The sequence below is a fragment of the Onychostruthus taczanowskii genome, unplaced genomic scaffold (genome assembly GCF_017590055.1).
Source record: "Onychostruthus taczanowskii isolate IOZ18803 unplaced genomic scaffold, ASM1759005v1 scaffold1, whole genome shotgun sequence".
Classification (NCBI taxonomy): domain Eukaryota; kingdom Metazoa; phylum Chordata; class Aves; order Passeriformes; family Passeridae; genus Onychostruthus; species Onychostruthus taczanowskii.
Window position 1 is genome coordinate 7,241,953 of NW_024496525.1, and position 10,791 is coordinate 7,252,743.

General features: G+C 46.8%; 2 protein-coding genes across 2 annotated transcripts in view; one reads left to right on the forward strand and one right to left on the reverse strand.

Annotated features, from left to right (window-relative positions):
* The window catches only part of SMOC1 (SPARC related modular calcium binding 1), a 160,316-nt gene extending 154,683 nt beyond the window's left edge, over positions 1-5,633 (reverse strand). Inside the window, exons 1-2 of the mRNA XM_041410451.1 lie at positions 3,798-5,633; positions 2,169-2,328 (exon numbers count right to left, since the gene is read on the reverse strand). Coding sequence (XP_041266385.1) covers positions 2,169-2,240 — 72 coding nt within the window. The 5' untranslated portion in view covers positions 2,241-2,328; positions 3,798-5,633. The remainder of the gene's footprint in view (positions 1-2,168; positions 2,329-3,797) is intronic.
* A 4-nt stretch (positions 5,634-5,637) lies between these two features.
* Positions 5,638-9,321, forward strand: SLC10A1 (solute carrier family 10 member 1). The gene is made up of 4 exons (XM_041410946.1): positions 5,638-6,048; positions 6,770-6,980; positions 7,945-8,123; positions 9,051-9,321. Exons 1-4 carry the CDS (start codon positions 5,645-5,647, stop codon positions 9,319-9,321), a joined length of 1,065 nt encoding a protein of 354 aa, XP_041266880.1. The 5' UTR covers positions 5,638-5,644.
* Positions 9,322-10,791: the final 1,470 nt, after the last annotated feature.

The window sequence follows — 10,791 nt, forward strand, 5'->3', positions numbered from 1 at the left end:
ACATCCTGCCTCTTCAGACTGAATCAGGGTCCAGTCACAACAAGTACAAGTTGAAGAAAAAGGGAACAAAGTAAATGGAGTGCACAAATCCAGACTAAAAAGCAGTGGCATAGCCACGGCACTGAGCACTCACAGAGCTCATGCTGTAAACAAACAGGTCCCCATATCCAAGTGCTGCTGAACACACAGATACTTATTTATGATTTCTCTGCTGATGGACTGCGGATCACAAGAGCTTGGCCAGCAGTCCAGGACAATCCAGGCTTCAAACATCCTTGTGGAGGTGGTTTCAGGTGCCCCTTAGCTATGGTGCTGCCTTGTGAATCCCTGCTGTCCTCCATGCCCACTCGGGGTTCTCCCTTGGGCTGGATCCCTCAGGACACCCCAGTGAGTGTTCTATGGCAGCCAGGCTTTCACACCAGCCTTTCTGTGCATGCATAAGAGTCTCAGACGCTTTTGTTAATCCTTGGCTATTCCTGAACACCTTATTTCTTACTTGCCATTTTCCTAACCATCTCCTGTATTAAATCTTCATATTCATTATGCAGGAAGAAGGATTAGTGCATGTCACTAGTTGAGCAGTTTAAAGCTATGACGTTGGAACTTGAGCACAGCCTACCGAATGAAATTATTTAAAATATAAGCTTTGATACAAAATAAGCACACTCGCCTCAGCTGAAGGTGCAATTGCCTTCTGTAGGTGTACAGCATCCACAGCTGGAAGTTAGGCAAACAACTGGGCAACCTTCTGCTGCCCACAGCAGCTCTCACGAGATCATGCCAAAGAGGCTTCTCACATGAGTCAGAGAGAACACAGAATTTTCTCTAAAGTTATCACCCTGCAAAGGTCAAAGAACAGTAGCCAATGTTCATTTCTCCTCTGAAGCTAAGAGCAATAGTCAAGGCTATACAGATTGGAGACAGGTTTAGGGAAATGTCCTGCTGACAGCTTTTTATCAAAGTTGCAAGAAAACTTAAGCTGTCCAATTTTTCTGAAGCCGTCTTTGACATCTGGTCCCTAAAGAAATGCAACATTCAAGATTAACTAGACCCACTGATTGCATAGTAAATAACTAACTACAATGGACAATAAAAATATCTCTTCCTACAGAGAAAAACAGACATCACAGACATGAACAGACTTCCTTCTGTAGAGTTTTTCATAAAAAAACTGCCCTTGAGGTGAACCTGCTTCAACACCACACTGACACTCTTCCTGCAGGCAGAGGTAGGAAAAACAGAGACATCCTTTGTACCTGGGAATATGGGGTGCCCCCAGTGCTCCCCTCAACTCATCAGCAGGGGAGTTTCTGCCCCAGACCTGCAGCTTGCTTCCCACCAAGGGACAACAGTCTTTGCCATGTACCATCATATTGGCCACTGCTACAGGTTCCTCAGGGAAACAGAAAATCTATCACAGCAGCTAGAAATCCATAGCAACCTGGGCTTTCCTACATAAACATAATACTTCTCCAGAGCTCTCTGTCTGGAGTAATTTAAAATCTAGGGTAGTATCACCACTGGAAAGATGGGGTAAGACCCTTCCCACACACCAAGGTCCTTAGGTATTTCCCAGCCTTCTCCAGAGCTCTCTGTCTGGAGACAGGGTAGTATCACCACTGGAAAGATGGTAAGACCCTTCCCACACACCAAGGTCCTTAGGTATTTCCCAGTGCTGGTGGAAAGCCTCGCTCTAGAAATTGAGAGGGAATATTCAACACTGGTATGATAGAAATGTTGGTCTAAATGACTGAAGCACCTCACACTCTCAGGGGCAGCATTTCTTTCTACAGAGTTTCCTACACTGCTCAGGGTATAAACAATGCCTACGTGCCCAGCAAACTCAAATTTAAAATAATCTGACAGAGAAGAGGCATCAGAGCAAGCTTCTTTTTCACTGCTGGCCAACTGGGGCATGCTCTGGCTGACAGTGCTGAGACCATCCTGGGTCTCCAGCTGGGATGAAGCCCTCAGCCACAGCTGGAACAAGTCATGACAAGCCATGATTGTCTCTGCAGAAGCTCTCCTTGTTCCATTCCCACTCCAGCATAGTGCCCGTATGTGGGCAGGGCTCTGGTGAGCAAAGTGCCTCAAAATCACACAGAAAAGAGCAAACTGATTAGCCAAGCACATAACAGTACAGTTCTCACTGTTTTCACAACTCTTACCTGAGCAAAATGTAGGCACCAGAGGTCAAAGATACATCTTGTATTGTGGGCCAACAGCGTGAAATCTGACATAAATCAAGCACCGCTGCTCCTGCCAGGCACATCTGCTGAAACAGGGCCTTTGGGCAGCCACTGGACTGAGCTCAGGTTATGTTAAATTCTGCAAAAACACAGGAGAGATGATGATCTCAGCTGCAAACTAAGAAATTGGACTTCAGCCTCCCACCACTGAAAGAGGCACATAAGCCATTTTGTATTTATCAGATGAATTTATGAAGCTGCATTATGAAAACATGAAGCACTAACTCCTTCCAAAAAAAAAAAATAAATCCACAACAGAGCTCATTTTGAGCTCCAACAGGAAGTCTGCAATACAGTCGTATACATTTTCTTATTCTTTTTTTAAGCACTTCCTTCAATGCCTCCGGCTTGCTGAGCATAGCTTGATGCCTGCCGCATTAGACCGTACCTGTGAGTTTGGAGCATCTCAGCCCGTAAAGGCGATGGCAGCAGTTTTTGGGCTGCGTGCTCCCCTCGCCGGGCATGCGACCACTGCCCTCCAGCGGCCCCGGCCGGGCAGGACCCGCCGCGGCTCCGGGGCCAGGCCGGGGCCAGCGCTGCGCCGGGCCCGGCTGCTGCAGCTCCCCTCAGCTGGCACTGAAAGGCGAACAGGGCTGTAAGGGCACCTGGGAGTTTACCTTTCAGGAGCTGCGCCCTTCCAGGGAGTGGCCAAAGGAAGGAAAAGGCTCCCCTGAAGGCGCCTTGCCCAGGGGCCCCCCTGAAGCAAGGCCGGCACTCGGGCTCCAGGTCCCGCCGCCCTCGCAGTGGGAGCGCACTGCTTCCTGCAGCCTTCCCTCAGCCATCCCACCGCCCAGGTCCTGCCGCGGGCAGCGGCAGCTTTGTCGCTGAGATACAGCTCCTTGGCCACACTTAAATGCAAACTCCCGGCTCTGCTGCCCACGTCAAATAAGTAAATGTCCAAGCATGAACCAGGGTGAAATAATGATCCTAATTTACTCTGCTTTCTTCAACTGGTCTCTTCCTTGGCCCCTGTGATGTTTCCTCTATTAACTACCAGGAACCAGTAGTAATGCTTGAACGATGAACAACTAGCAGGCATTTTTTTAAATTATTAGAGTCATTTAAACATTCTTCTACAGTCCTGAAAAGGGTGAGAACATTGTCATTTTAAAAACCTGAGCTACACTGAGTTTAGGGGAAGAGGAGGTGCTGCTGAGGCAGTAGCACTTTATAAGTACTTTGTTGTTTGGCTTGACTCTTTTTGTGTTTCTTACAAAATTCAGCACACAGTGGAAAGGCAAACATGGTGAAAAACAAGCATTTATTTAGGAAGGCTGGGGATTCACAGGGGAAAAATCCTGAGGAAAGGGATAGAGTTAAAGAATTGCTGTGGGCTTTGCTCCTGCACTTTATCTTAATTCTTGCCCATGTGCTACTTGGGCAGCCCTTGCTAGTGCCTGGTAGTCTTGCAGATGCCTACAGAAAATCAAAATGCACACAGTGCTGCAGGCCTCCTCACCCCACCTGCTCAGCCAGAGCCCAGCAGCGAGCCAAGGCACTACTGTGCCACCACAGTGACACGGGCTCAAAGCACCGCCTGTGACTTACTGGAGGGCCCCTTGTCCCCAGGAATGGCAGTGTGGTGCTCACAAAGGTCTAGGAAAAGCCATTGGCATGGATGTGCAGTGCCACTGAGAGCCACAGGCACTGCTCCTTCCCACCCGATGGGGATGCTTGTGCTGGCCTCCTGAGCTGTTGTTGGTGCTTTTCCGGCCTGGCTGCCAGCCTGGAAAACAAAGTTCCCAACCAAAGCAAGAGCAAGTGGGGAGGAACACGGAGAACAGCTCTGACATTCCTGCCTGCCTCCAGCAATGTTTCCAGAGCAATAGGGCTGAAGAGGCTGGGCCTGGTGAGCTCCCAGATGAATAGAAGCAATGGACATGCTACTGCAGCATCGTAATAGCCTTCAGCAAAGGAATTAGAGCTCAGCCATAGTGCAGCAAATCTCCCCGGTTAAAATCCCTTCCCCAGTCCTGTTAGTACAACTACCAAAGAAGAGCAACTTCCCTCTCTGTGAGGCTCTTTTAGACCCAGGCTTTATATCCTGCAAGCAGAGGATGGGATTTTACCAAGGGGGATTTTCTTGAAGCAGGAGGACTGAAGAGTACTGCCGCTCACCAAGACCAGCCAGGAAAGGACGGAGCAGCGGGTGATCTGCCAAAGCTTCCTACAGCCACATCCACCGGCACTAAGGTAACAGCAGGCATTTTGCTCTCGTTTAACATGCTCAGCTCTTTCTAGAGTGTCTCCCTTCACCTAGGGGATGGCTCAGGTCAATCTGAAGGCAATAAATGCCTTAAATGAAGGCAAAACCTGCCGAGGGATCAGGAATTATGGCACCTGAGGGTGCGGCAGGTGTAGGGAAGCACATCCCCTGTTACAGCCAGGGACAGGGAGCAGTGGCAGGATGAGCAGCAGTCACCCTTGCAGAAGCTGGAGGATCAACCACCTTACCAGTCCCTCTTCCTGCCCCAGCACCAGCTGCCCAGGCCCTGCTTCCCGGAACACCAGAGGACTGAGTGCATGCCATGCCGTGCAGCCTTGCATGGAAAGCACAGGGCAGGTACCAGTCTGGGGTGGGGAACTGTTTGGCATTGCTTGGAAAGTTTGCATGATGTCTGCAGCCCTGGCTGGATCACAATGCAGAATACCCCAAGTCCTGAATGCAGCACTGCTGTGCCCATGGGGCCCAGCCTTGCACTGCAGAGGTTAGTTGAGATACCTACCATGCAGAACCTTCCATCAGTGCCAAGGGAATAATATTTTCAATGTCAGTAAGGCTTGGAGAATTAATTCCTATATGCAACAAAAAAATTTCTAGACAGTGTCAGATTCAGCACATCAGGAAAAGAGACATGAAGACCCCTAAGAATTTACTAGAGAAATTACTCATCGACGTTGTAATATCTTCCTAGACCTCACTATCAAAAGCTTTATTTATGGCCAGAAGAATATGTATTTTATTAAAACAAAGTATTTAATGCATCATGTTTTCAAGTATTGGCCTCAGCAGTATCTTGTGTCTTGTGAATGAGAGCAGCTCTGGTTCATTTTCATTTGTATGAAGTGCAATCTTTACCTGTCTTCTCTACCCACCTTGAGCTGTCTCCCTCTTGCTCTCACCAGCTGTCTCATTGTGAGGGTGGATGCTGGAAGAAGTGGAGGACCAGAGCAGAAGATACACAAACTGCACAGGATATTTCCAGAATAAATGGGATTCACAGCTGATTGCTCTAAATACAGATTTCTGTTTCAGCTGGTGCTGAAGGCTAAGATTGGCGTCCTGAAAGAGAGCTCATGTTTTGCTTCCATTAATTTAATTTTATTTGGACTTCTGAATCAATCCTTCTCTCACCTCACTTACAGAAGAAGGGACCTCCAAACCCCTCAGCAGGATGAACAAGACCAAGGGAGCTTTTGATAGCCCAGAACTTTGGAGCCCAGGTTGCACGCAGAGTAGCACCTCCCTGACCAGTCTGGCACCACCCTTTGCATTTGGACAGCAGATTATGGACACAGCCCTGAATGTAATCCTTATCACTGTCCTCCTTGTCATCATGCTGTCTCTGGGATGTACAATGGAGATAGCCAAGATCACAACTCACCTCAGGAGACCTAAAGGTGTGGCAATAGCCATATTGGCTCAGTACAGTATCATGCCCTTGACAGCATTTGTACTGGGCAAGCTCTTCCAGGTGGGCACCTCAGAATCCCTGGCCATCCTCATCTGTGGCTGCTGCCCAGGGGGAAACCTCTCCAACATCTTTAGCCTGGCACTGAGAGGGGACATGAACCTCAGGTAAGGAAAGCTATGTACCTGTTCATTGTCCAGGCCAATCTAGTTATATGGCTGATTCTGAAACTAATTTAATCAACATTAGGAGGCCTCAAGAAGCTGGACAAAGACTGAAATACTAAGTCCAAAACATTTGTAAAGCACCCATATTGCTCAGTAAGTTAATTTGTCCCTGTTTTACAATGGGTACCTTTCTCTGAATCGTTAGCATGCTGCTCTTGATGACATGGGTGCAGGAATACCTTTTTATCTCCACGTAGCAGTACATAGAGCATCTCTCTATATATATATGTGTCTATATATGCAGTTCTGTGTAAACTGATCATGCTGCCTGAAGAGGCTGCATCAGTGAGAGATGTTGAACAAGCAGAACACTGCTCTCCAACAAACCCTAGTGATAAAACAAGATCAAGCAGGAAAATACAAAGTATTACTTTTTCTCTCAGTTGTGAGTTTCTAAAATGTGAACTGTACCCTTGTCATGGGTATGTGTGTACATGTTCTCAGCCATGTATGAAACTTGAGTCATCCTCTCCCTTCTCCATTCATATCACATCCTTCTACAATCTGACAGTGATGTTGGGGAGATCTTAGAGACAAGTTGGGAAAAAGCAAGGTAAAGTCTTCTATTAAAATCATCTGTCCAGGGAAGTAATCAGATTAGCATACTCCATTTTTTTAAAAAGTGTTGCTCTTCTACTGAGGGGTCCTTTCTTCATCTCAGTGTTGTAATGACTGCATGCTCCATGGTCCTGGCAACTGGATTAATGCCACTGCTTCTGTACCTTTACTCGGGAGGACTGTATGAGGGTGATTTGGAGGGCAAGGTACCTTACAAAGGAATAATCACCTCCCTGGTGCTGATGCTAATCCCCTGTGCCATCGGCATCATCTTGAATGAGAAAAAACCACAGTACACTGGCCTTATCACCAAGGTAAGAAGTATCCTGTGCTAGTTGCCTTTCAATCAAGGGCCTTGAGGAAGTTTTCAAAACTAGAATCACAGACATATTAACTTCTCTAAGACATGCCACAAATCAATGAAAGGGTTGAGCCTAGAGCTCAAGAAATCCACTTTACCACTTTAATGGTTAAAATATTTGCCCAAGGAAAAGTCCTCCATCTTTTCCAGGCAGAGATTTTATAGCCAACTTCCTACATTGCTCTCCTTTTGCTTCAGTTTTAACTTTGGGAATTTTTTGCTACATCAGCACTAAAGAACTTCATAGGCACTGCCCCAAACTACTGCTGCTACCAAAGCAGAACTCAGATAAAAAAATCAACCAAACAACAATAACTATCCCAAAACAAATTAAAATCATCACAGAGGTCTGTTCTCAGAGGTCTAGCACAAGACAAAAATCAAATCAAAAAATTCCTGCTTAAATCATTGAGATACCTATCCAACAGAGGCCACTGTTTCACCAAGTGCCCATTTATGCCTGGAATCATGTCCCTGCCTCCTTTATACATCAGGCATTTAAACAGTAAAACAGAAATCCAGACAACCAGATACACAATTGTCTAACTCAAGAACTCCACTAGGCTCTAGCTGTGAGTAAAGTGGTTTCCTCAGTACCTGCTTGGGGTAGACTAGAGCCACAAAGGGACCTGGACAGAGACAAGTAGCAATGCCTGAGAAACAAGCAGCTTGTGCAGCAAGAGCAGTCATTTTGCACACAGACTAGAAAGGTATTTGGTTATTTAAGGTCTCTCTCAGTACTAGCCCAGGATGGTCTCTTGTTGATTACTGATAACATTTATGTCCATGAAAGGCACCTATGCCTGCTGTGTACTTCACATGATGGACAAAGAACTGGGTACAGCTGCTTCTAACAGCTGAGGCAAATTTTGCTGGGGATTTCTCTCTTGTCCACACCTCAATCTCTTTTATTTTAGACAGGGATGGTTATGCTTCTACTGTCATCTGCTGTTATAATTGTTCTGTCTGTGGCCAATATGGGAAGCTGTATCATGGTTGTCTTCTCACCACCTCTCCTGGGAACTTCTGCCTTAATGCCGCTCACTGGATTCCTGCTGGGCTATGCTGTCTCTGCAGCCTTCAAGCTTGATGACCGGTATGGCTCTTCCACACCTCCCTCCCCCCTCTCTCTCATCAGGAACAGAGATGTTTGGCAGCTCTGCTTTGCGGAGCAATGGTGAAAACATGAATTTTAGGAATATACTTCTGTAGAACACTGACCCTATTCACCCAAAATAGGATCTAGAAATACAACCAGACAAAGTACAAGCTGGTCCCAAGCCAGTGACTCCCACAGCTTGAGTGAAAGAGAAATTACTTTAACCTCTGCATGGTTTAACTGAGAGGAGAGGAATAGCTAAGCAGGTGTTTCTGGCACAGGCACCTGATCACCATGGAAAGTTTACTGAACAAGTGGATGGATGGATGGTTTTGGCTTAAGGTCACTAGTGACCTGCTAAACATATTACCACCCTCTGCCCTTGGTAATGAAGCTGGAGGGAAAATTATTAGCACCAAAAAAAACCCCAAACCCAAAAAACTGAGAAATACCAACAGAGCTCAAACCCCAAGTGACACGATTATTCCCCAGCTGACTACTACCTCAAATCAGTCAGTGCATTCTCAGCTGCAGCCCCAGGAATTTAGAATGAAAACCTGACATATAAAACCTGCTCCTCCTTTTCTCCTCATGCTACATAAACCAGGTAGGAATCCTCTTAGTCCTATTTTATACCTTCATAATTCAGACTCCTACCACCCTCCTTACTTCCCTGCAGGAAGCTGCAGAGTCCAGAGCTGGACACAAGGCCTCTGATACCATTGTGAACAAAGTTCACATTTGTAACACGATCTGTCTCTGCCCATTGCCAATGGAGCAGGAGGCAAAACCTTCTAGGGATTGCAGTATTGCTCCTGACAGAGCAGCTTTTAGCCACAGGCAGGTGCACCAGCAAGGTGGGTAGGGCTCTGTTTCAATTGTTTGAAATCAATTTAAATCTGTAATCTATTTTTTTTCCTTCAGGTGCAGGCGGACAGTGTGCATGGAAACTGGCTGCCAGAACGTACAGCTTGGCTCAGCTATCCTCAAGGTCGCCTTCGCCCCAGAGATCATTGGCCCCCTGTACTTCTTCCCACTACTCTACTTGCTGTTCCAGCTTGGAGAAGGATTTCTGCTCATCCTGGTCTTTCGGATCCACGACAGAATAAAGCAAGCCAATGGCAAGTACAGCTTTGCTCCTTCATTTCTTACACTTTCCTTGCTAAGCCATACATGCTTACAATGTAACTGCTGATGCATCGCTGCTTTATAAAGGCAGAATCCAGTTGCTCTTTAACTAGGGATTACATACCCAGCACACTAAATTCAAATCAGAGTCAAAAATTCAGAGGTAACTGAAGACCTTGGAAATTCCATGGACTTCTTGCATCAGCAGGATGTTTCGTACAGCTGCATACTATCAAAACTATCAGTGCTCAGGTTTTCACAGTCTGGTGCTCTAAGCTACAGTGGACACCCTCAGCTGCTCTCACAACCCTCCAAGCTCTACCTTCCGCAGCCAGCTCATAGGTGTCCAGCTGTTCTGCCAACTTACCGATACGCGCACTTCACAGCGGCCACGGAGCCATCTGCACCCACGCTGCTATTCCCCAAAGACCTTGCTCCAGACTAAGCCTCGCTCTGTCAGCTCAGAGAGGAGACTTTCAGTGACTTCAAAGTCATTGTGACAACCCCTTGGGACAGCTGAAAAACATGCCAAGTGACTGTCCCCATTTTACCTGTAAGAAAATCACTGCCTACATCAGTTCCCTTTCTTAATTTCACTTACCTGTAACTGTATGGAAGCAGATCCTGACATTAATGTCATTTTTCTAACAGGCCCAGAATGAGCTGTGAGTTTCTCCATGCAGAAGCCAGTGAGATCAAATGCATAGCCAAGCAGCCCGTGGGCTGTTGGTTTCTCCCATCGTCCAACAGGTACCACTGATCCCCCAGAGCAGAGGCCACACAAACCGTGATCATGGCTACACAAACTGCCTTTGTATGCTGAGTTTGGGCCCAGCAAGCTGTACCTCCAACACCAGATGAACCTTAAATGTGCCTTCTTTTGCAGCAGTCAGAGAACTCAGCACCGTACCTGTTCTAGACACCACCTAAGTATGGTCACACTACACACACAGTGCCAGGAAAGACTGGCATCAACAACTCCGATGTCCAGACTATGCCTTGTAACCCAAAGTAGTTCATCTTAATTAAGAATAAACTGGTTTGTACCAAAAACCTACATTATATAAACAGTTGTAATTTCTTATGCCAGAAATCAACATAAGCCTCCATACTGCAAAGCCTGGGAGTTTAACAGAAAGCTCATACAACAGCCAGCTCCCCAGGGAAAAGGGAGGAGCTGCTCGTGCTGCTTGCATGGCACTTAAGTGGTGCGGTCTAGAAACACAATTCAGAACAACTATTTATAGCGCAGATAATACTCACATTTAGCCTCAAAGAAGTTTGATCCCTTTCATCACATCAAGTGCCTTCAGCCACCTGGGCTCCAGCTGAAGCCAAGTCCCACTTGGACACAGATGCCCATCATCATTTAAGTTAGTAGATCAACTGACTCGAGATCTCTACACAGCTGACCTTCCATCCTGATGAGTGCAAATGCTGTTTGACCCCTGCAAGTTAGAGCCCTCTTGCTACACACCTCTTGTGGTGATCCAGCATCTGCACCACAAAGGCTCTGAGAATGAAGCCTCCCATTCCC

Bases quoted from the DNA above. Each gene is read 5' to 3' on its own strand.
- SLC10A1 (XM_041410946.1), top strand. From the start codon at position 5,645: ATGAACAAGACCAAGGGAGCTTTTGATAGCCCAGAACTTTGGAGCCCA. The intron at 6,049-6,769 runs GTAAGGAAAGCT...TCTTCATCTCAG, and splicing joins AGAGGGGACATGAACCTCAG to TGTTGTAATGACTGCATGCT. The intron at 8,124-9,050 runs GTATGGCTCTTC...TTTTTCCTTCAG, and splicing joins GCCTTCAAGCTTGATGACCG to GTGCAGGCGGACAGTGTGCA.